At 39.4% G+C, this 26,163-nt stretch overlaps 1 protein-coding gene across 8 annotated transcripts in view; it reads left to right on the top strand.

The window, feature by feature from the left end:
• MAST2 (microtubule associated serine/threonine kinase 2) overlaps positions 1-26,163 on the top strand; it is a gene marked incomplete at its 5' end in the record, with an annotated part of 201,156 nt that overhangs the window by 108,675 nt on the left and 66,318 nt on the right. For 2 of the 8 annotated variants that reach the window (XM_082674652.1, XM_082674650.1), the window contains one exon: positions 872-1,066. The exons of the other annotated variants lie outside the window; for them this stretch is intronic. In XM_082674652.1, the coding sequence (XP_082530778.1) occupies positions 872-1,066 (195 nt within the window). The remainder of the gene's footprint in view (positions 1-871; positions 1,067-26,163) is intronic. 8 annotated transcript variants of the gene reach the window in all.

Here is a 26,163-nt window from a genome sequence, read left to right as displayed (position 1 = left end):
GATTTCCTTTGAATATATGTAATTAAACACAAGCAGAATGTCACCAAATCCAAACAGGCAGCAATAACAATACAGGAAACTAATATCATTTTAAAACAGGTGCTTATATGATACTTAATTTTTTTCCTATCTTGGAAATAAAATATTCTAGTTAAATGTGGTATTTGTATAGAAAGCTATGCCACTACTATAGCAAATTAAATGCTGTGCATCTGTCAGTTCTTTTTCATCATCTGTGACAAGTCTATAAATGGTCAACAAAATAGAAATTCATATTTACCATCTGTCAGTTTTCAGTCTAATGATCTCACTTAATAGTCTTCTTTAGGACTTAACACATCAAGATGGTTAGATTGTTTTTAGGGGGAAGAAGTAACCTGCAAAACGAAATTTTAAATAGAAGCAAAATTTATTATACAGAGTAAAGTAACGTTATTTGGTGTACTCCTTAGGCAAAAGTTAGCTAAGTAACTTGGTATTATTGTAAATGTAATCTAACAACTTAAAAACTATTAAGAATGTTTTACTTTTATTGACATACAAATTTTTCTAGGAAATTTTAGTCATTGAACACAAAATATTATCTACTGCTTGCTAATTGATGAGTTATAGTAAATTTACAATATTTTCCCAGAAGCCAATCTAAATACTTTGACTATCCAAAGCTTAAATTTTTGGTTTTAATTTTGTGGATTAAGTTTTAGACTCAGTGGTCATTCTGTGCCAGCATTGGTACTGGGTATGATATTTGAGAATGATTTTTGACCACTTACTTTTCTTGATCCTCTTGACTAAGCTAACCCACCTTGAATGTTTCTTTTTGGCTGAGAAATTATCACTGACTCTGTCTTCTACTGTGGTACCTTGTCAGAATCTCTGCTCTTTGTCGAGGATCTGAAGTAAACCGGCTCATACTTTCACCCACATCGGCTCCAACCCTATCCCTCACTCAAGTCCCATTTAGTGCTGATTGTGCTCTGGCTACTTCTCCTCTTGCCTTTTTCCTGAACACACAAGCCCACAGCAGTCCCGGCAGTCCCAGTTCCAGCCGCTCACTGCAGTGGAGGTAAGAAACCTGCTGTGATAAACGTGGGCCTTGGTGATTGCTTCTGGCCTGATAGGTAAAACCTAGACCTTTCTCATTAATAATGGGGAGAAATGGAATGAAAGTTATGGCCCTCTGTGAAAGGAATTTCACAGATCTCTGTTGCATTCAAAATTAGGGAGAAAGTAGTGTGGCATATCAGTAGTTGAATAATTGCGTGTCCATCTTAACTGATGGACAGTCCTGTAACCACCCCATAGGAGAAGCATAGCATGACAGGATGCTAGAGCTCTCTGAGGGTTAAATAGTCCAAACCCACATTTTACACAAAAGGAAAATTTGATTCCAAAACAGGTTAGGGGATTTGTTCAGGTTGCTGAAAATAACCCCCTCCACATTTCTTCCTGTCTTCCTTATGTTCAATGTTATTTGAGTACATACTATGTGCTGGGCACTGAAGGAACAAACCATGACCACAAAGAGGTAAAGTCTCTGTCCTCAGGGAGCTTAGATTTTAGTGGAGGGAGGCAAACAAATTAGTGAGTAAATATTTAACAGATGGACATAAATGATACTGAGAAAATAGAGTAGGCTAAGGGCAATAAGAAATGTGGGGCCCAGGGGTTGACATTTCATATAAGATGGCCAGGGAGGTCCTCAGTGATAAGTTGACATTTGAGTAAAGACCTGAAAGAAGTCACGGAGCCAGAATAGTGATATCTGAAAGAAGAGTGTTTCAGACAGAGGCAACAGTAAGTGCCTAAGACCTGACCTAAGAGCTTGCTTTGTGTGTTCTTTGTGCAGCAGAGTCCAGTGAAGCTCCTGTGGAATGAGAGGTGGTGAGAGGTGAGAAATGAGGTCTGAGATGTAGTGGGGAGCCAGATATAGTAGAGCTTTAAAGCCATTATAAGGATTCTTATTTTTATGCTCAGTGAGATGAGAAACTATTGACGGGTTTAAAGCAGAAGAATGTCATGATCTGACTTAGATGAAAAGAATCACTATGGTTATAGTTAGAAGGCTACTGTTACATTCTAGGTGAGAGACAGTGGTTTGAACCCACGATGGTGCAGGTGGTAAGAAGTGGTCGGATTTGCGGATGTATTTTGGAGGTAGAATTGATAGGATTTCTTGATGGATTAGATGCAGAATTTGAGAAGAAGATGAGTTAAGGATAATTGAAGATTTGGGGCTGAACAGCTAGAAAATTGGGGTTACCATGAACTGAGACTGGGAAACTGCAAGAGATAGCTAATTAGACATTCAGTTAGAGATATGTGAGGTCTGGGCTAAAGAGCTGTAATTAGGAATTGTCAGCGTATACGTGAAATGAATCATTAGGTTTGTGAGATCATCCAGTGAGTAGAGAAGGAGGAAATGTCAATGGATTGAGCCCTGGGGTGATCTGACTTTAAGAGGTTGGCCATTACCTTTACTACCTTCTTTGAAAAACCTCTGTTCCTCTTTTAGGCTTATGTCATTCCATTTTTTCTTTTATCCATGCTCATTGCTATCATCCACTAATTTAGTTTTGTTCTCTGAATTCACATTCAGAATCTAGGACAGAATCAGTTTTTAATGAACACAGTGATGAACCTAAATTCTACAAAATCCTTACCACATACATGTGCCTAATGAACATGCTGTTATTTAGCAATTGAACAAATACAGGTCAAAAGAAGAGAAAAATGATTCCAGTAAACAATGTGAATAAGTGAAGAAAATTCTAGAGCTACTGGCAGTGAATTTGACCTCTATTTAAAAATGGATGGGGCTTCCCTGGTGGCACAGTGGTTAAGAATCTGCCTGTCAATGCAGGGGACACGGGTTCGAGCTCTGGCCCGGGAAGATCCCACATGCCGCAGAGCAGCTAAGCCCGTGTGCCATAACTACTGAGCCTGCACTCTAGAGCCCCCATGCCACAACTACTGAAGCCCGTGTGCCTAGAGCCCATGCTCTGCAACAATAGAAGCCACTGCAATGGGAAGCCCGTGCACTGCAACGAAGAGTAGCCCCCGCTCACCGCAACTAGAGAAAGCCTGCACGCAGCAATGAAGAACCAAAGCAGCCAAAAATAAATAAATAAAAATAAATAAAATTTAAAAAAAATAGATGACCCAGGAAAGAGGGTACTAGGATCTACATACTGCCACCATACAGTGGCCATATTGGGATGTCTTTTATTTCCATGGAGTATAACTATTTTTATGGGCTGAATTGTGTCCCCCTAAAATTCATATGTTGAAGCTTTAACCCCCAGTCCCTAGAATGTGACTGTATTTGGAGATGGGGTCTTCACACAGGTAATTAAGGTTAAATATGGTCATTAGGGTAGGCTGTCATATGACTGGTGTACTTATAAGAAGAGTGGATTAGGTAGGACACAGACACAGAGGGAGAAGACAGACATTTATAAGCCAAGGAGTGAGGCCTCAGAAGAAAGCAACCCTGCTGACACCTTCTAGTCTCCAGAACTGGTAGGAAATAAATGTCTCTTGCTTAAGCCACCCAGTCTGTGGTAGTTTGATGTGGCAGCCCTAGCAAACTAACACAGCTGTTAGTTGCATTGCCCGAAAGGGCTAGAAATAGTAATTAGAACTGGCCCTGCTCAGAATCTTAACCCTTTTATTGACTGCATCTTAGTGATGACTTAGGACCTTACGAATTGTTGTCCATAGTAATTTGAAGGACAATCAAGACATGGTTGCAACGGGAGAGGCCACAACAGTGAGAGGCCCGCGTACCAAAAAATCACATGGTTTTAAAATGATGCCCACTTTAACTCTTATACTACATTTCCGTTTTTTCCTTGATGAGAAGGGATGGGTCTGTTATAGACAGGCCTTGATGCTAGCTCTCAAGTGTCCTGGATGGGTATGATCAACCTTAAGAGGCATAATAAATATGATTGTGATTTGGGTTGAATTAATTAACCTTGAACATTTAGTCAACTTGTACATCTTCTAAGAATATGATTCTAGCCTGCCGATTGGTGCTGAGACATGGGTATTGCATTGTTGATATAACCCTATTTGAAGGAGTACTAGATATGGTCCTTGGCATAATTCATGCCCCTAGAGAGAGGAGGCAGTTGTGTCTTTGGCCATTCATTGGCGCTGTAGACCTCCTGGGGATAGAAGTTTGGTCTTGGCAACTTCCTGGAACATAGAATGGCTTAGGTTTTGGTTCAGTTTTAAATTGCCATCGTCTTTGTTGGCCCTAAAGTGCAGCAAGAAATCCTCATTAGAGTGAACTTTGTATTGGAAGGGTTCTAGCTGTAGCCTGCTGCCTACTGCGTAGGAATTCTTTTCATATAGTCTCTAGTGGAAAAGCTATTCTTTGGTTGAATATCTTCAGCAGCAAGAAGTTCACTACTGAAATTTGCAGCTGGGACTAATTCAGCTCTCTGTCTCCTGTGTCACATGTGTGAGAAGCTTTCTGTAGACTTTTATGGCAAAGGACAGGTGTTCCTTTGGGCCTCCTCCAAAACTAGGCAGCCTTTGAAACCCTTTTTTGGTAGTGTCAAGATTGTTTCCTACCAAAGAGAAAGCACTATTTTCATTTTACCAACACCTGCTTGTCTTATCTGTCTTTTTTAAACTGCTTTTCAAAGTAACTCTAAAAGAGGAACATCTCCAGAACTTGTTCTTATCCTGGCCCTGTTGTAGGCAAATCACTTCACTTCTTTCTTTCTCAGTTTTCTACATTATTAAACTGGGGATAGTGATAGCACGTCAGGTGTTGCTGTCAGGATTAGATGAGTCAACACATGTAAAATTGTTCGGGATAACAATTATAGTTGCTATAGCAGTTATTTTGCTATTTTTGTTAGAAAATTCACATGTTGCTGATCCTCACACTTCATGTTGCTTCCATTAATTTTCCTTTGGCTTCCACTAGTTTTCTCATATTCTAATTTTCCCTTGAGTAGCTCTAGGTATCACTTATCATTATGTCCTGCCCATGGAAGCTTTGTCATTGGTTAAGATAAGGCAGTGGCAGCTGGGTGCTCTCCTGCCCTCTTGCGCAGGCTCACTAATTATTGCAGCTAAAACTGGCCTGTTGGGGCACACCAGGACATGGACTAAAACAAGAAACACTGAATTACATTCTTTTTTGGGCCATATTTTGGCAGTGGGAAAAGTCCTCAAAACAGGTTTCAAGGTGTTTCCCCCCTCCCACCCCCTTCCCACCCCCCACACCACCCCTCCACCATGTAAGGGAAAGAACAGCTTGAGAGTATATTCAGATGTGATTCTCCTGTTAGGGAAGGGAAAGTACTTTTTCTTTTTTTAATGGAAAGGTAAAGTAATGAAGAATGCTAGCTGTGATTTAACCTCAGGAAACTTTATATGGGAGAGAATTATTCATAGATCCTGGCTTCAGTGACTATGAATAAACATATAGTTGTATTGGGCAAGATGTCAAAGGCTTGTTCTTGGATTAAGAGCAGGAAGCTGAAGGTTTCTAGGGTATTTCTGTTTCTGGAAGTAGGAAAATTTTGTTTTCTAGAAAACTTACTCTCTTTTTTAGACGTTGTATTATGGAAAATCTCCATAATATTCCAAAGTAGAGAGAGTAGTCCTACATCTCCAGTATCTATGTTATCAACCCATGGTCAATATTATCTCATCTACATCCCACCTATTCCCCCCTCACTCAATTATTTTAAAGCAAATCCCATGTCATTTCATCTGTAAATATTTCAGTAAAAGCATAAGCATATTACCATTATCACACCTAAGACAATTAATAATAATTGATCAATATCATCAAATATCCAGTATTCAAATGTTTTATGACGGTTTTTTAAAACTCAATATCCAAATATGCCAACACAGTTCATTTGATTACTGTATCTCTTAGGTAGGGTGACCATATAATTTATTATCTAAACTAGGAAACTTTTAATAATGAAAGAGGACTCTATTAACAGTTATACTGGGACAAGAGGCATAAACCTGGGTTGTCATGGACAAATTGGGATGTCTGGTCACTCTACTTTTTTTTTTTTTTTTTTTGCGGTACGCGGGCCTCTCCCGTTGCGGAGCACGGGCTCTGGACGCGCAGGCTCAGAGGCCATGGCTCACGGGCCCAGCCGCTCCACGGCATGTGGGATCTTCCCGGACCGGGGCAGGAACCCGTGTCCCCTTCATCGGCAGGCGGACTCTCAACCACTGCGCCACCAGGGAAGCCCTACTTTTTTTTTTTAAAATAAATTTATTTATTTTATTTTTGTCTGTTTTGGGTTTGAACCCATGTCCCCTGCATTGGCAGGTGGATTCTTAACCACTGCACCACCAGGGAAGTCCAAGGTCACTCTACTTTTTTTTTTTTTTTTTGGCTGCACTGGGTCTTCATTGCTGCGTGTGGGCTTTCTCTAGTTGGGGCGAGCGAGGACTGCTCTTTGTTGTGGTGCACAGGCTTCTCATTGTGGTGGCTTCTCTTGTTGTGGAGCACGGGCTCTAGGCGCCTGGGCTTCAACAGTTGTGGCATACAGGCTTAGTAGTTGTGGCTTGTGGGCTCTAGAGCGCAGGCTTGGTAGTTGTGGCGCATGGGCTCAGTTGCTCCGCGGCATGTGGGATCGTCCCAGACCAGGCATCAAACCCGTGTTCCCTGCATTGGCAGGCAGACTCCCAACTACTGCGCCACTAGGGAAGTCCCTGGTCATTCTACTTTTAAAAGTTTCTTTCAATCTAGGTATCCCATTCTCTTTTTTTTTTTTCCTTCCTTGTGTTTCATTTGTTGAAGTAACTGAGTTGTTTTTCCTTGTATACTTTCCCACATTCTGTATTTTGCTGATTGCATCCCTGAAAGGTATTTAACATGTTCTTATGACCTCTATATTTCCTGTAAACCTGGGGGCTTGAACTGATTCTGGTTTGATTTGGGGGCCTGGGGAAACATACTTAATACAGTAGTTGATGCAGTGTACAGCTATTAGGAGGCAGGTAATGTCAGGTTTCTTCCTTGTTTTGATAGTAGTGGCCATTGATAATTATTACCTAGATCCTTTATTTTATTAGGAGTTTGCAAAAAAGGTGATAGTCCCATTCCTTTTCCATTTATTAGCTACAATACTTACACGAAAGGAATTTCCCCCTTGTTATGTGTTACCCTAGGGTACAGTTAGGTACCCTACTCTTTTTTTTTTTTTAATTTTTATTGGAGTATAGTTGATTTACAATGTTGTGTTAGTTTCTGCTCTACAGCTAAGTGAATCGATTATACATGTACATATATCCACTCTTTTTTAGATTCTTTTCCTATAAAAGTCATTACAGAGCACTGAGTAGAGTTCCCTGTGCTATACAGTAGGTCCTTATTATCTATTTTATATATAGCAATGTGTATATGTCAATCCCAGTCTCCCAATTTATCCCTCCCTTCTCTTTACCCCCGGTAACTATAAGATTGTTTTCTACATCTGTGATCCTATTAGGTACCCTTACTCTTTTTTTTTTTTTTGGCCTTGCTGCATGGCATGTGGGATCTGTTACCCGACCAGGGATCGAACCCATGCCCCCTGCAGTGGAAATGCAGAGTCTTAACCACTGGACTGGCAGGGAAGTCCCTGGGTACCCTTACTCTTGAGTCAACTTAATTAGACTCTTTCCTGGGCCTTCAACCTGACACCTGAGTGTCACCAGTTTCTTGGTAGGTGTTTTATAACTGCTGCTTTGTAGTGAAGATTGTTTAGCCAGAGAAGTACAACTGGAGATTTTCGTCTGTGTGAAGGCCCTTGGGGCTTGCCATTTTAGTAGCTGCTGACTGAATGCTCAGCTGAGCAAAACCTCGGCTTCCTCTTTTGGCTCCTAGTAGTCATCCTGGGACAGGCACCTTGTCATACAGACTCTCGTTATGTAGGTGCTCTGAGAGGTAAAAACTGATCCAGGTAGCAGGAACCCAGGAGCCAGGCAGCTGCAGAAGATAAATGTTATTTGTTAAGTTTCTTTAGGAGGGCCACTTGTAGCAGCTTCTCTTTCATGCCTCTGGATGCTACAGGAGGAGGGGCCACTGCTTATCCTGACTGCCTCAGGGACTAGGGTCAGTCCCTTTCCCAGTCTTGATAGATAGGATAGGTTGAGGCTTAGAGTCCTTCTGTTGAGGAACTAGTACACTAGAGAAAGAGAGACACAAATAATTTTCAGTGATCCTTGGCGTAGAAGAGTTAATTTTCATGGTGTCTCTTCCGGATAAACTCCTAGAATTGGGGATGCTGAGTCGAAGAATAAATGCATATGTAGTTTTATTAGCTATTGACCAGTTTCACTTCATAGTGGTTATATCATTTTGTATTTCCATCAGCAGTGTAAGAGAATGTCTATTTGCTCTGTGCCTTGTCAACAGAATGTATCATCAAGCTTTTGAATTTTTGCCAATCTGATGGGTGAGAAATCGTTTCTCAGAGTAGCTAACTAAAAAAAGTCATGCTAAAATGTTCCTTAAGGATGATAATTTATTTCCCAACCTTATGCGGAGGGAAGTAATTTTCCTTTTCTAGGAAATTGAAGTGGATGCACCCATTTTTCCATTCAGCTGTATACTAGTCCCTCTGAGCAGGAGTATAGGTCCAAGTTGGCAGTAGGAAAGTTCCCAGCATGTGGTGGAGAAAGAGAGAATGCTTTTGATACAGAAAGCTTTCGGCCTTATTCATCTCCATTACAACCATTCCCAGAACTTTTCAGGCGATTGCTCTGGACGTTAGCAGATATATTTTTAAAAAAATAATTTCAGAATTGCAAGGATAGTTCAAAGAACCCTCCAGCCCCCAAACCAGTGGTCAGCAAACACCATGGGCCAAATGCATTCTGCCACCCATGTTTGTGTAGCCCATGCATGAGCTGAGAATGGATTTTACCATTGAAGGGATTTGTTTTTTTAAAGGACTATGTGACAGAGACCACATATGGCCCTCAAAGCCTAAAATATTTATTATCTGGCCCTTTTCAGAAAGAGTTTGCCAACCCTTGCCCTAACCCATTTGACAATCAGTTCCTGACATGCTATCCCATCACCCCAGAATACTTCAGAGTGTGCTTACCACAGAGATTTTTTCATGATTACAATACAACCATTAAAATCAGGAAATTAGCGTTGATAAATACCATCACCTAATTCACAGACTTAATTCATGTTTTACCAAGTGTCCTAGTAATGTCTTTTATATTTTTTCCAGGCTCGTGTGTTATAATTTTATTATTTCTTTTTGTCTCCTTCAATTTGGAACAATTCTGTGGTCTTTTCTCAACTTTTATGACCTTGACACTTTTGAAAATTACAGGCCAGTTATTTGATAGAATGTCCCTTAATTTGGGCATTGCTAGGGAGGAAAAACTTTTACTCTACCCTCTTAATTCGGTGCCTGGGGGCCTGTGACAAAAGACGGATCAACAGGAGAAAAGGCATACAATTTTTATTAATATTTACATGCATGGGATTTCACAGAAAAGAAATTAAACTCAAAGAAGTGGTTAGACTCCGAAGCTTGTATACTCTTTTAACAAAGGAAAGGTTTGAGCTTCAAGGGATGATGAATCGTGGGGAAGTAACTAGGAAATATATGGGGGAACTAATGGAAGGTAAGGTCTGTTTATGCAAATGCATCATAGCTCTTCTCTACCTGGTAAAAGGGACACCTTCCTCAGAGGAAAATTTGCTGGATTTTAGGCAGATAAGGGGAGGGCAGAGAATTCTTCCTGTATCTGTTTTCACTTATCTTCAGCTTAAAATAATCCTTTTTCCAAAGTAGCATATTTTGGGGAGGCATATTCTGATCCCCTTCAGCATCTTTGGCAGGAACATTACTATTCCTGAAAAAGGATGGTGTTTTTTCTTCTCCTTCAGTCCTGTTAGGTGATACAGGCTTTCATGTTGTCTCATTACTGTGAAGTTAACTTTGATCACTGATTCAGGTGTGTCTGCTAGGTTTCTCTGCTGTAAAGTTACTCATTTTCCCTTTGTAATTAATAACTATTTTGTGGGGGGGCTTCCCTGGTGGCACAGCGGTTGAGAATCTGCTTGCCAATGCAGGGGACACAGGTTCGAGCCCTGGTCTGGGAGGATCCCACATGCCACGGAGCGAGTGGGCCCGTGAGCCACAACTACTGAGCCTGCGCGTCTGGAGCCTGTGCTCTGCAACAAGAGAGGCCGCGATAGTGAGAGGCCCGTGCACCGCGAAGAAGAGTGGCCCCCGCTCACCACAACTAGAGAAAGCCCTCACACAGAAACGAAGACCCAACACAGCCAAAAATAAATAAATAATTTAAAAAAAAAAAAAAACTATTTTGTGGGAAGGTTCTTGAAATTATGTAACTACCCCATTTCTCACCAAATTTTAACCCACTGTTTTTAGCATCCATTTATATTTCTTGGCTGAGTTATTATACTGTGCTAGTTGCCAAATAGTATTTTTCTAATTCCAGCATCCTTTCTACATTCATCAGTTGAAACTGCACTGTAAAGAAAAGTTTTCTCCTCTCCCTGTTCATTTTTTCACTTATTTTATTATATCAGCATGAACTCAATGGGCTCTTATTTAATTTAATGGGTTATAATCTATTAATGTCATTATATATTTTGATGCTCAAATTGTACCATATTTGGTCAAGGGGCGTCTCTTCATACTGGCTTCTTTGTCTTTTTTGACATGTCTCCATCATTATTTAGGAACTTCCTCTTTCTGGCCTGCCAAGATGATACTGGCTGGCTTATTTTGTGCCCTCTCTGCCCTAGCCCTTGAATTAGTCATTTCTCCAAGGAGCATGGTTCCTTTTAAAAGCCACGATATGGGTGGTAGGCATGGTTGCTGATATTCGGGTTCACTGTTCCCAGAGAATGTATACATGTAACATGTATATATCTTTCTAAATTTCTTGATCTCTATATATTGAGAACTGTAAGCCAACATTGACATCTTTACTTCCAATTCTAGTTCATTCTAGTTTTTTCCATTTCCATATTTGTAACTCCTGTCTTTGATAGTGAGAAACCTGACTCCCATTACCCTCTATGTACTTACTTGATAATTTCTTCCCATATGAAAACAGTCTGGCTTTGTAATCACTGACTTCCTGTAATCACTGACTTCCTGCCCTCCTCAGCTTGCTGGATCTCCAATGCCCTATGCCAAACTGACACCACTTTTCTCTGCAAGCGGACAACCTCCTTACCCTTGTCAGTCTCTGACATCCCATGCCAGGCACCGTCCCCCCAACCCCCAACTACTCAGCCATTATCATTATATAATGGTTTCTAGACTGAATTATTCAGGAAGGAAGCGGAGGAGGGGGGATTCTTAGGTTCACTAAGTACATCAGACGCACTCTCAGGAGCCTGCATAATTAAAAAAAAATAAGTTTACTGAGATATAATTTACATACTGTAAAATTCACCAATTGTAAGTTATCCAGTGGTTTTTACTAAATTTATAAAATTGTGCAGCCATCACCAGAATCTAAATTTAGAACATTTCCATAATCCAAAATGTTTCCTTGTGCCCATTTGCAGTTAATCCTACTCTTTCTCCCAGCCTCAGGCAACCACTGATCTGATTTTGGTTACATAAATTTGCCATTCCTGAACATTTAATATAAATGGAATCATACTCCTTGTAGTTTTCTTGTTTCTGGCTTCTTACGTTTAGCGTGATGTTTTTGAGTTTTATCCATGTTGTAAGCATGCATCAGCAGTTCATTCCTTTTGTTACTTAATAATGTTCCATTGTATGGATAGACCACATCTTGTTAGTTCATTCTTCAGTTGATGGACAGCTGGATTGTTTCCAGTTTGGGACTATTATGAGGAATTTTTTTGTTTGTTTGTTTTTGGTTTTTTGCGGTGCGCGGGCCTCTCACTGTTGTGGCCTCTCCCGTTGCGGAGCACAGGCTCCGGACGCGCAGGCTTAGCGGCCATGGATCACGGGCCCAGCCGTTCCGCGGCATGTGGGATCCTCCCGGACCGGGGCACGAACCCGTGTCCCCTGCATCGGCAGGCGGACTCTCAACCACTGCGCCACCAGGGCAGCCCTATGAGGGAATGTTGATGTGAACATGTGTGTACATGTCATTGTGTGGGCATACGTTTTCATTTCTCTTGGGTAGAGTCCTAGGAATGGAATTGAGTTGTATGATTAGTTTATGCCTAACGTTATTTTAATATATGTATATAAATGTATTTATTAATTTTGGCTGTGTTGGGTCTTCGTTGCTGTGCGCGGGCTTTCTCTAGTTGCAGCAAGCGGGGGCTTCTCTTCGTTGCGATGTACGGGCTTCTCATCGTGGTGGCTTCTTTTGTTGCGGAGCATGGGCTCTAAGCATGCGGGCTTCAGTAGCAGCGGCGCATGGGCTCAGTAGTTGTGGCTCGTGGGCTCTACAGCGCAGGCTCAGTACTTGTGGCTCAGAGGCTTAGTTGCCCTGCGGCATGTGGGATCTTCCCGGACCAGGGCTCGAACCCATGTCCCCTGCATTGGCAGGCAGATTCTTAACCACTGTGCCACAAGGGAAACCGTAACGTTTTAGAAAGTTGTATCATTTTATATTCCTACCAGCAACGTTTGAGGGACCATTTTTTTACGTCTTCACCAACACTAGATATTCTTTTTGCTTGATTATAGCAAAAATTTCTCTCAATATGTTGTAGTTTCCAGTGTACAAGTCTTACACTTCTTTTGTTAAATTTATTCCTACGAATTTTATTCTTTCTCATGCTATTGTGAGTGGAAGTGTTTCTTAATTTCATTTTCAGGTTGTTGGTTGCTAGTATATAGAAATACAGTTAGCTTTTGTGTATTCATGTATCCTGTGATCTTGCCAAACTTGTTTATTGGTTTTAGTAGTTTTTTTTTTAATTCCTTGAGATTTTCCACATACAGGATCATTTTATCTGTGAATAATAACAGTTTTACTTCTTCTTTTCCATCCTGGATGATTTTATTTTTTACTTACTGTACTGGCAGGAAACTTCAGTACACTGTTGAATAGAATAAGCAAAAGCAGACATACTTGCCTTTTTCCTTCTCTTAGTAAGAGGAGGAAAGCATTTTGTCTTTCACCATTAAATATGTTAGTTGTGAGGTTTTCATAGGTGCCCTTTATCAGGTTGAGGATGTTCCCTTAACTTGTCCCAAGTTTGTTGAGAGCATTTATTGTGAATGTGTTTTGGACCTTTGTTAAAAAATGTGTTTTCTGCATCTATTGAGATGATCATATAGTTTTTGTCCTTTATTCTATTAATATGGTATAATATATTAATTGATTTTAAACCAACTTTGCAAAGGATAGATCCCGTAGTTTAGAATCCTTTTGCTTTTTCTTTCCCTTCCCTTCTATATTTCTTCTCTTTTAAATTGGTTTTTAAATTTTATTTTCATTTTTAACTGTGACTTAATATAAAGAGCATAAAATTTGTCATTTTAACTATTTTTAAGTGTATAGTTCTGTGGCATTAAGTACATTCACATTATTGTGCAGTGTCACTCCCATCCATTTCCAGAATGTTTTCATCTTTGCAAACTGAAACGCTGTACCCATTAAATGCTCATTCCCCATTCCTTCCTCTCCCAGCCCCTGGTAACCACCATTCTACTTAACTTTCTTTATGAATTTGACTACTCTAGACATCTCATATAAGTGGAATCATAAAATGTTTGTTCTTTTGTGACTGGCTTATTTCACTTAGCAAAATGTCTTTAAGGTCATTGCTGTTGTAGCATGCGTCAGAATTTCCTTCCTTTTTTAGGCTGAATGATATTCCATTGTGTGTATATACCACAACTTTCTTTATCCATTCATCTATTGAGGACACTTGGGTAGCTTCCACCTTTTGACTATTGTGAATAATGCTACTCTGAACATGGTGTACAGATATCTGTTCGAGTCCTTGCTTTCAGTTCTTTTGGGCATGTGCCCAGAAGTGGAGATGCCAGATCATACGGTAATTTTTTGTTTAATTTTTTGAGGAACCACCCTACTATTTTCCACAGCAGCTGCACCGTAGTGCATTCCCACCAGCAATGCATAAGTGTTCCAATTTCTGCACATGCTAGCCAGCACTTGTAATTTTCTGTTTTTATAGTTGTTGTTTATAATAGCCATCCTGATGAGTATGAAGTGGTATCTTACTGTGGTTTTGATTCGCATTTCCTTGATGACTAGTGACATGGAACAGGTTTTCATGTGCTTGTTGGCCATTTGTATATCTTCTTTGGAGAAATGCCTATTTGTGTCATTTTAAAATCTGGTGTTGTTTATTGTTTTTGTTGTTGTTTTGTAGGACTTACTTATACATCCTGGATATTAATTTTTAATAGTATCTTTGTATAGATTTTGTGCTAGTTCCTTTTGAATTACTAATTATTTTTGAAAGAGGTATGTTCTTCCTAATCTACATGTTTACAAGAAGTTTGTGTAGAAGAAAGACCAGGACAGTGGATTAGACTGTTAAGTAGTGTCTGTGGTTTACAGTGAAGCTCATTATATTGCATTTTTTTTTCTCTCTAGCTGTAAGTCTGTCTTTAGGCCACTGCACTATGGTCCTAAGTAGGGTCCAGGAAATAAGCTCACACAGCCATCCATTCACTGTGTCTTTGAGTGGGTTGTTAGTATGTCTTTTTGATTGTGTTAAAGCTAGAGTTTACCTCATCTAATTGAGGTGTAATTGACATATTATATTAGCTTCAGGTGTACAGTGTATGATGCAATATTTGTATGTATTGCGAAATGATCACCCTAGTAAGTCCAGTTAACATCCGTCACCATACACAGTTGTAATTTTTTTTCTTGTGATGAGAACTTTCAAGATCCACTCCCTCTCCTAGCTACTTTCTAATATGTAGTAGTTATTGTTAACTATAGTCATCATGCTGTCCATTAAATCCCCATGACTTACTCATTTTATAACTGGAAATTTGTACCTTTCAACCCCCTTAACCCATTTTGCCCAGCCCTTCACACCCCCTGCCTCAGGCAACCACCGATGATGTGTTCTCTATATTCATAAGCTCAGACATATTTGTTTCTTTGCTTTATATTCCACATAAAAGTGAGATTATATGCTATTTATCTTCTTCTATGTGACTGTTTCACTTAGCATAATGCCCTCAAGGTCCATCCATGTTTTTACAAATGGCAAGACTTCATTGTTTTTTTAAAAAAATTTTTTTCAATTAAAAAAAAATTGAAGTAGAGTTGATTTACAATGTTGTGCCAGTCTCTGCTGTACAGCAAAGTGACTCAGTTACACACATAGCGACATGCTTTTTTTAATATTCTTTTCCATTATGGTTTATCCCAGGATTTTGAATATAGTTCCCTGTGCTATACATTAGGACCTTGTTGTTTATCTATTCTAAATGTAATGTTTGCATCTACCAACCTCAAACTCCCAGTCCATCCCTCTCCCTCCCTCACTCGCCCTTGGCAACCACAAGTCTGTTCACTATGTCTTGAGTCTGTTTCTGTCCTGTAGATAGGTTCATTTGTGCCACATGTAAGTGATATCGTATGGTATTTGTCTTCCTTTTTCTGACTTACTTCACTTAGTATGATAATCTCTAATTGCAACCATTGCTGCAAATGGCATTATTTTGTTCTTGTTTGTGGCTGAGTAGTATTCCATTGTATATATGTACCACATCTTCTTTATCCATTAATCTGTTGATGGACATTTAGGTTGTTTCCATGTTTTGGCTATTATGAATAGTGCTGCTGTGAACATAGGGGTGTATATTTCTTTTTGAATTATAGTTTTTAGACTTCATTCTTTTTCATGGCTGAATAATATTCCTGTGTGTGTATATGTGTGTGTGTGTGTGTGTGTGTTTGTCTTTATCCATTCATCCATTCAGTATCTTATAATTCAGTATCTTACAATTTTTATTTATAAAACATTGAATTAAATTTTCCCATATTCAACTATTCTTGTTCCATTATTGCCAGTTTTGATTCATTAATTTTTTTTATTTTTTATGTTATTCATTTATACTTCTGATGATCTAAAACATTCTGTATTTGCAAGTCTTTTTCAGATTTCTATTAATTGACTCCTATCCCATGGAAATTCATCTTCCCATTATTGATTTTATTGGCTGACTTTCTTACCATCAGATTTTTTTTAAGTGTTTTGGTTACTATTGTGACTGGTAATTTGTTTTCTGTGTAGTTTTTTTTTTTTTTTTTTTTTGTGGTACGTGGACCTCTCACTGTTGGGGCCTCTCCCGTTGCAGAGCACAGGCTCTGGACGTGCAGGCTCAGCGGCCGTGGCTCACGGGCCCAGCCGCTCCGTGGCATGTGGGATCCTCCCAGACCAGGGCACGAACCCGTGTCCCCTGCATCAGCAGACGAACTCTCAACCACTGCGCCACCAGGGAAGCCCAATATAGATTTTTTTTTTTTAACTTCAGGTGAGTGGTGGCAAAAAATACAGTTGACTATTAGAACTATTTTGGTTCCATTTGTGCTGAGGTGCCAGAAGTTTTACCCACTATTGCTGCTGTAACATCGCTGCAAATGTCACCCAGCAAAAAAAGTAAATAATGTCTCAGTATTCTTATGAAAATAGACTTGACATTGCCGTCCTTCTGAAAGGGCCTCAGGATCCTTCAGCGGTTTGCAGACCAACTTGATCATGATATTTTTAAAAATTAAACTTGCTAAAATTGTATAGAATTAAAACATGCATGCTTATAAAGGAAATAGACATATAATTTTCTTAGGCTGTTGTTATCCGGTTTTGAATCAAAGTTATACTAATGCCATAGAACAACTTAGGCAGCTTTCCAACTTATTCTGTTTTCTAGCACAACTTTATAATAAGACAAGGATTACTTGTTCCTTGAAAGTTTGTTAGTTCTCTCCTGTAGAGAGCTACTTGGCTTGTGGTAGGAGTTGTGTGGAGATGCACAATAAATTCTATGATAGAAGGTTATACAAAATTCAGTGCTGGTGTATGGAAACCAGTCTTTAATTCTGCCCTGGAGAACTCAATGAAGGCTTTAGAGGGAAGGAAGTTTGTGAGTTGAGAAGAGAATAATTAACATAAATTTGTCAGGTAGTCATCTGAGACAAGGATATTTAAGGAGAAGCAATAGCATGTGCAAGGGAGGGGAGACATAATTGGGGTGTAGAGCATATAGAGAGTGGATTTGTGAGGAGGTGATGATGATCAGGACAGATCGGCAAGGGGCTGGCCATATCATGAAGCGCCTTGAATAGCATGCTAATAACTAATTTCGATATTTATTTATTTGACATGTGAGGTGATCATTTACTAGTTTTCTTTAAACTACTGTAGCTTAGAATTGAACCATGGTTGTACCAATTAACATGCAGTATAATTACTACTATTACATTACTGATTGCTACAAATTTCTTTTTCTACTGCAGCCATCCCCCTCCTGTTCACTTTACATATGTGTAAGCCACCCACATTTTAAATTTAATTTTTATTTTGTCGGAGTAATATATGGACATAATTTCAAAAGTCAGTGACTTCTTTAAGGCTTGTAAAAGAAAACTAGATATTCTCTCACCCCACTCTTACCATCCTTAATTTTTGCTTCTCAAAAGTAAGCACTTTATGGGCTTCCCTGGTGGCGCAGTGGTTGGGAGTCCACCTGCCGATGCAGGGGACGCGGGTTCGTGCCCTGGTCCGGGAAGATCCCACGTGCCGCGAAGCGGCTGGGCCCGTGAGCCATGGCCGCTGAGCCTGCGCATACGGAGCCTGTGCTCCGCAACGGGAGAGGCCACAGCAGTGAGAGGCCCGCGTACAGCAAAAAAAAAAATAAAGTAAGCACTTTAAATTATTTCATGTTAAAAACAAAAAAAGAAGAAACCAAACAAAAAAAATTATTTCATCTGTATCAGTGTCAGTTATGACTTCATAACTATTATCCTAGTTCAATCACTGTATGCTGTGATCATGTTTGTTTTCTTTTACAACTTTTTGTTTTCTTGAGGGTTATAATTACCTCACTTTTGCATTGCTTCATATTTTATGTAGAATTCATTTGTTCATCCCCAAATTTTCCATCAGAAGTGTAAAATGCAGTAGGTTACATTAAATGATCTAATGATCCTCCCCGTCACCCCCATCATTAATCCTAGAACCCTCTCATATTCCACTCCAGTCTATCTTGATTATTCTCTAGTCTTCTTGCATAGCTGCCATCATGGTATTACCAGTACCTCTTTCCACTATGGGTTTTAATAAGTTCACCAGATCTTCTGCCTTCCTCTTAGTCAAGTCCTTCATTTTGGTGGACCATAGACACGCAGATTCTTTTTTTTAATACTTTTTAGCTGCACCGCACAGCATGTGGGATCTTAGTTCCCTGACCAGAGATGGAACCTGCGACCCCTGCATTGGAAGCTCAGAGACTTAACCACTGGACCACCAGGGAAGTCCCAACACCCAGATTCTTGTTTTTTTTTTTAAGTTTTATTGATCTATACTATTGTTTTCTTTGTTTCCATTTCATTTATTTCTGCTTTGATCTTTATGATTTCTTTCCTTCTACTAACTTTGGGTTTTGTTTGTTCTTCTTCCTCTAGTTCCTTTAGGTGTAAGGTTAGATTGTTTATCTGAGATTTTTCTTGTTTCTTGAGGTAGGATTGTATTGCTATAAACTTCCTCCTTCGAACTGCTTTTGCTGCATCCCATAGGTTTTGGATTGTCGTGTTTTTGTTGTCATTTGTTTCTAGGTATTTTTTGATTTCCTCTTTGAGTTCTTCAGTGATCTCTTGGTTATTTAGTAATGTATTGTTTAGCCTCCATGTGTTTGTGTTTTTTACATTTTTTTCCCTGTAATTTATTTCTAATCTCATAGCGTTGTGGTCAGAAAATACATATGATTTCAATTTTCTTTAATTTACCGAGGCTTGATTTGTGACCCAAGATGTCATCTGTCCTGGAGAATGTTCCACGTGCACCTGAGAAGAACGTGTAATCTGCTGTTTATGGATGGAGTGTCCTATAAATATCAATTAAATATATCTGGTCTATTGTGCCATTTAAAGCTTGTGTTTCCTTATTAATTTTCTGTCTGGATGATCTGTCCATTGGTGTAGGTGAGGTGTTACAGTCCCCCACTATTACTGTGTTACTATTGATTTCCTCTTTTATAGCTGTTAGCATTTGTCTTATGTATTGAGGTGCTCCTGTGTTGGGTGCATATATACTTATAATTTTTATATCTTCCTCTTGGACTGATCCCTTGATCATTATGTAGTGTCCTTCCTTGTCTCTTATAACATTTCTATTTTATCTGATATGAGTATTGCTACTCCAGCTTTCTTTTGATTTCCATTTGCATGGAATATCTTTTTCCATCCCCTCACTTTCAGTCTGTATTTGTCCCTAGGTCTGAAGTGGATCTCTTGTAGATAGCATATATACGCATCTTGTTTTTGTATCCATTCAGGCAGTCTGTGTCTTTTGGTTGGAGCATTTAATCCATTCACATTTAAGGTAATTATCGATATGTATGTTCCTATTACCATTTTCTTAATTGTTTTGGGTTTGTTTTTGTAGGTCCTTTTCTTCTCTTGTGTTTCCCACTTAGAGGAGTTCATTTAGCATTTGTTGTAGAGCTGGTTTGGTGGTGCTGAATTCTCTTAGCTTTTGCTTGTCTGTAAAGCTTTTGGTTTCTCCGTGGAATCTGAGTGAGATCCTTACCAGGTAGAGTAATCTTGGTTGTAGTTTCTTCCCTTTCATCACTTTAAATATATTGTGCCACTCCCTTCTGGCTTGCAGAGTTTCTGCTGAGAAATCAGCTGTTAACCTTATGGGAGTTCCCTTGTATGTTATTTGTCATTTTTCCCTTGTTGCTTTTAATAATTTTTCTTTGTCTTTAGTTTTTGTCAATTTGATTACTGTGTGTCTCGGCGTGTTTCTCCTTGGGTTTATCCTGCCTGGGACTCTCTGTGCTTCCTGGACTTGGATGGCTATTTCCTTTCCCGTGTTAGGGAAGTATTCGACTATAATCTCTTCAAATATTTTCTCGGGTCTTTCTCTCTCTCTTCTCCTTCTGGGACCCCTATAATGTGAATGTTGGTGCATTTAATGTTGTCCCAGAGGTCTCTTAGGCTGTCTTCATTTCATTTCATTCTTTTTTCTTTATTCTGTTCCATGGCAGTAAATTCCACCATTCTGTCTTCCAGGTCACTTATCCATTCTTCTGCTTCAGTTATTCTGCTGTTGATTCCTTCTAGTGTATTTTTCATTTCAGTTATTGTATTGTTCATCTCTGTTTGTTCTTTAATTTTCTAGGTCCTTGTTAAACATTTCTTGCATCTTCTCGATCTTTGCCTCCATTCTTTTTCCGAGGTCCTGGATCATCTTCACTATCATTATTATGAATTCTTTTTCTGGAAGGTTGCCTATCTCCACTTCATTTAGTTGTTTTTCTGGGGTTTTATCTTGTTCCTTCATCTGGTACATGGGCCTCTGCCTTTTCATTTTGTCCATCTTTCTGTGAATGTGGTTTTCGTTCCACAGCCTGCAGGATTGTAGTTCTTCTTGCTTCTGCTGTCTGCCCTCTGGTCCGGACACCCAGCTTCTTAAAAGGCACCTATGTTCAGTATATATTGCCTGAGCTGTCTTCCCTCATATATCTAAGTTTCTTCAGCTGTGGGCCTCTGAAAGCCAAGGATTGATTACATTCATATATTTTAGTCCTTCCAGTGCCTGGCCTAGAACGTTGAAATTAACTATCACTAAAAATGACTGGGATATAGTGTTTGACTACTGAAAGTGGGGGCTTAGTTCTAAAAGTAGCCTCTGTATCCATAGCTGCCTCATAGAAACAGCCATGGATACAGAGGCTATCTTGTATAGATTAGAAGTGTTCTAATCTTCTCTATTATGGAAACTTGGGCACAGGCCAGACAGCTGGGCTATTTATTGAGGAAGGAGGCAGAAAAGAAGGATTGTTACCAATTCAGGGTTTAACGTGGATATTGGACAAACATATGGAATGCTTACAAGATATTTTGTGTTTCTCTTTAACTACTTTCTCTCAGAGAAACTGGTCTGTAAATGTAACCTGGGAGTGGGCTTATAAATTGGAACTTCCAAAGAAATCCGGAAGCCATGGGAACTTAGTAAAGACAAACCAAATATACCACAACTTCCCAGACACTGTGTAATTAGGGATAGCCTTAGACTACTTCATTTTACCAAGGCCCATATTTGTAGTGGAAGTGTACTCCATTCAAAGAAAAAATCTCTAGTCTCATTGGCCACTTTCCTTTTATCACCAAGAAATGCACTGCTTTAAGAATGCATTACAGGACCATTCTCTCCCATTCATTAGTTATCCAAACAATAATAACTGTGTATCAGCCACTGTCCTGGGCACTGGGAATATAGACACACTTAGAATACACAAATTCTGAAGCATTGCCCACTCTAGGGCTTTTACATTTCTCTGCCAGGTTTATTCAGTTAGAACTCTGGGAATGTGAACATCAACTACAGTCAGCAATGACAGAACTACCTAGTTTTCTAGGTGGTGAGCACAACTCTTTTTTCATCTTGAGACTGGGGTTGGGGACATGCTGCTGCTGCCCTGTTAGGGAAACTTCCCACTATGTCACATGATTCCAGGGAAGGAGATTGCACTGGCTTACATTTAGCCAGTTACCCGCTTTCCTCATGTTTTTTACTTTAAAACCTGATTCATTCCAAGCAGTATGGGTCTGTTTAATCCATGGTGGTACCTTGGACATTGGCATTTGAGCTTTAGAAGTAAATTTATTTCTTTTCACTGTAAGTCAGTATTGTTGCAGGACCATGTAGCTGAGACTTTTAGGTCTGGCTCTTATATTCTGCCAGGAGCTGAATCATGCTTCCTTTGCATTGTTGCTGGTCTTTTCTTCTACAGCACAGTGAAAGGATTCAGGATTGGCCAGTGTAGAGATAATCTGTACCTCTTGGTATTTTGTCTGGATCAAGAGAGTTCTTTGCTGTACCTTGTTGATGTTGACAATGGTAGCCAAGATGGTCATGACTAAAGAATTTGGTGAGAGCATAGTCTTTGCTGAGTCTCTGCCATAGCCGGTCTCCTTTCCAGTATTTGTGGCTCTGTCAAAGTTCTGTTCTAAGCCCTAAGGTAGTTTTTTTTTTTTCTTCCTTTTTTCCCATCTTCACTGAGGTATAATTGACATTTAATATTGTGTAAGTTTAAGCTGTACCATGTGATGATTTGATACACATATATATTGTGAAATGTTTACCACAATATGGTTAGTTAACACATCCTTCACCTCACATAATTATCATTTTGTTGTTGTTACTATGGTGAGAAAATTAAAGCTCTGCTCTCACAGCAGCTTTCAAGTATATGATACAGTATTGCCAATCATAGCCACCATGCTGTACATTAGATGCCTGCCTAGGGTAGTTCTTTTTTTTTTTTTTTTACGGTACGCGGGCCTCTCACTGTTGTGGTCTCGCCCGTTGCGGAGCACAGGCTCCGGACGCGCAGGCTCAGCGGCCATGGCTCGCGGGCCCAGCCGCTCCGCGGCATGTGGGATCTTCCCGGACCGGGGCACGAACCCACGTCCCCTGCATCGGCAGGCGGACTCTCAACCACTGCGCCACCAGGGAAGCCCAGGGTAGTTCTTAATAACCTTTCTGTCCATCCATTTTCTGTCCCCTGAAGTTAGTCAAATTATGAAAAATGCCCTTGTTTTTCTGGATATGTGCCTTCTGAATCAATCATCTTTAGGATGGAGACCCACATTAAGAAAGTGCTAGGGCAAAGAGAAAGTAAGTTACATTAGGCTTTCAAAAATTATTGGTGTGTTATTGTGACCTAGGGCAAGCTACTTAGCCTCTCTGTGTTTCAGGTTCCTTGTCTGTATAAAGTGGATTTTAGTAGTACCTACTTAATAGGGTGTGAGATACTACATGCAGTGCTTTAAACAGTGCCCAGTTAGCACTTAATAAATGCTAGCTATTATAATTATTGTTTTAAATGCATAGCTAATAGAATGTGAGGACAATCCCAAGTGACCTAAATCTAAGAGAGAAAACAATGCCTCAACAGTGGGAATCAGTGTTGGGAACTTCCAAGAAAGAGGGCCAGGGAGGAGGTATATTGTATTAGTCTTGATATCCGTTAGGGGAAAAAGGATGAGGCCTTGGGCTTGTTTAGGGTAGGGAGACCCTAAGTTAGGGTAGAATTGAGACCCCACACTCAAAGGACTTTACCCTCAGTGTAGGAATGCACTAGGAAAACAGTTTGTCCACTGTCATGGAGAGATGAAAGGAAGTTCTTTAATCTCATCTAGGTTTTAAGTAGGCTCTTAATAAGAAATAAAAAAGTCTCCTTGAGAATTTTAAACTATAGACCTTTATTCAACTGAATTTGAGGCCTGGAGTTTATACCATATGTATGGTCTTAAGAGCTGATTCTGGGCTGTGAATAACTCTGACAAATCTGTCAGAAACAAATTCAAAAAATTTTTAAAGACATATCTTCAAATCAGGTAGCACAAGATTGCCATAAAGCCACACTAAATAAAGGTGAGTTTACAGTACAAAACCATAGACCATACAAGGAAGCAGTCCACCACATGTGAAAATCAGAAGAAAAAAGAAACAGTAAGATTAGACCCCTAAGAACTTTAGAAAGTAGCATTATGAATGAAAACTGTAAAATAAGTATATGTAAAGTGAATAAAAATATAAATGGAGACAAAAATGCGAGAACAAAAGACATTTAATTTTAAAAGATCAGGCATATTTTGAAAAAAATGACAATTAGAATTCAAGGAATTAAATACATTGTAACATTGAATTTGAAAGCTCAGTAGTCAGGTTATATAGTAGAGCTGTGGACAAAGCTAGTAAAATTTTATCTAAAGTGCAGCACAGAGATGGAGAGATGTAAAATATGAATGAGAACTAAGAAATATGGAGGATACAATAATAAGGTCCAACAGAGTATAGAGAAATGGGGGAAAGGCAGTATTCATAGAAATAATGATTGAGACCTTCCAGAATTGATTAGAAACCAAAATAACATCATGGAGCACAATAGGTAAAAATAAATGTCCATCTAGGTACATTGCAGTAAAATTTCAGAACCAAAAAACAGAGGTCTTCAAAGGAACTAGAGAACCCTCAAGAATCCACAAAAGCTAAAAGAGCTCTAATGAATGAGTTGAGCAAGGAAGTTTACCTAAGAAAATTGAAAGCATAATGTACACACAAATACACAAATACTCATAGCAACATCATTTAAAATATCTAAAGAGCAGAAACAACCCAAGTTGTCCATCAGTTTATGAATGGATAAATAAATGTTGTATATTCTTCACCCAATAGAATATTATTCAGCCATAAAAAAACGAAATACTGACAAATACTACAACGTGGATGAATCTTGAAAACATGCTAAGCGAAAGAAGCCTGACTCAAGGCCACATGATATATGATTCCATTTATTTGAAATATCCAGAATACGTGGAATCCGTAGAGACAGAAAGTACTTTGGTGGTTGCCTGGGAAAGGGGGTAGCAAAGATGGGGATGGAGAGTGACTGCTTTATGGGTACAGGGGTTCTTTGGGGGATAATGAAAATGTTCTGGAATTAACCGTGGCGGTTGCACAGACTTGCGAGTGTACTAAAAACCACTAAATTATGCACTTTAAAAGGTTGAATTCTATGGTATGTGAATATATCTAAAAAATTATGGTTTAAAAAAACAAAGCAGCGAGAGAGAAAAGAAAAATTAACTACAAAAGAATAACAATCCTAAGAGCAAGCTTCTCAATAGCAATAACAGGAGCCATAAGACAATGGAATAATATCTTTAAGATATTGAGAAAAAAGTTACTCCCAACAAGAGATTGTAGAATTCCATACCTGTGTAATTATCGTTGGAAGTCACTGAGAAAAATAAAGCCATTTTCAGACAAACTGTGAAATTGAGAAGGTTTATCAATATCAGATTCTCAGTGAAATAATCACTTAGAAAAGAAGAAAGAAAGACAAAAGTTGTGAGATCCAAGAGAGAATGCTGAGCAAAGAAATTGGAAAGTATGAGTAAATCAAAGCAAGCAATTATTGTATGAAACAATAAGAATTACTAATTTGGCATTATAAAAGCAAGATAGACCTGAACCACTGGACCAAATTACATGTAAGTTGGAGGGGGTGGGGAGAATTGGAGTTAAGATCTAATTTTTTAAAAATTTATTTATTTTATTTATTTATTTTTGGCTGCGTTGGATCTTTGTTGCTGTGCGCGGGCTTTCTCTAGTTGCAGCGAGCGGGGACTACTCTTCCTTGTGGTGCGCTGGCTTCTCATTGCGGTGGCTTCTCTTGTTGCAGGGCACAGGCTCTAGGCTCATGGGCTTCAGTTGCTGTAGCACGCAGGCTCAGTAGTTGTGGTACGTGGGCTCTAGAGCAAAGGCTCAGTAGTTGTGGCGCACGGGCTTAGTTGCTCCGCAGCATGTGGGATCTTCCCGGACCAAGGATCGAACCTATGTCCCCTGTATCGGCATGCAGATTCTTAACCACTGAGCCACTAAAGAAGTCCCAAGATCTAATTTTGTTTAGAAGCGAGGGTTGAGATGCTAGCTAACCTTAGACCTAAGACTTAGGCTCTTGTTAAGACAAGAATGCCTATTAAAACCTTAATAACAATAACTACGTTTTAAAAAAACCACAACAGTATATAATTTCCAAACCAATGGAGTAGAAGTTAAAAAATACTTCATTAATCCAAAGAGAGCTGAGTAAGGGGGATTCTCAGGGGCAGGTCACAGTGTTACATAGGGAAATGTGGAAGGTGACACTGAAGGAGGTATGGGATATTTGCCATTGTATAGGTGGGGAAGGGCATTCCAAGTGGAGGGAACAGTTAGTGCAGTGATCCAAGTAGCTTGATGTTTCTGTGTGAAATTAGCAGCCTTTGCAAGGTTTTGGGCAAATCATCTGATTTATGCCTTTAAAGGATCACTGTGGCTACTTGTGTTGAGAACAGACCGGCAATAGGAGACAGGAGTAAACCAGAGAGACTAGTTAGGAGGCTGTTGAAATAACCCAGGCAAAAGACAAATAATGGATTTATCTCCAAGCAGCACCCTTTATTTACTGAGAGAACATG

The sequence above is a fragment of the Grampus griseus genome (assembly GCF_964374135.1).
Source record: "Grampus griseus genome assembly, chromosome: 1".
Classification (NCBI taxonomy): domain Eukaryota; kingdom Metazoa; phylum Chordata; class Mammalia; order Artiodactyla; family Delphinidae; genus Grampus; species Grampus griseus.
Note: the sequence above shows the minus strand (reverse complement) of the source record. Positions and strands in the feature narration are given on the sequence as shown.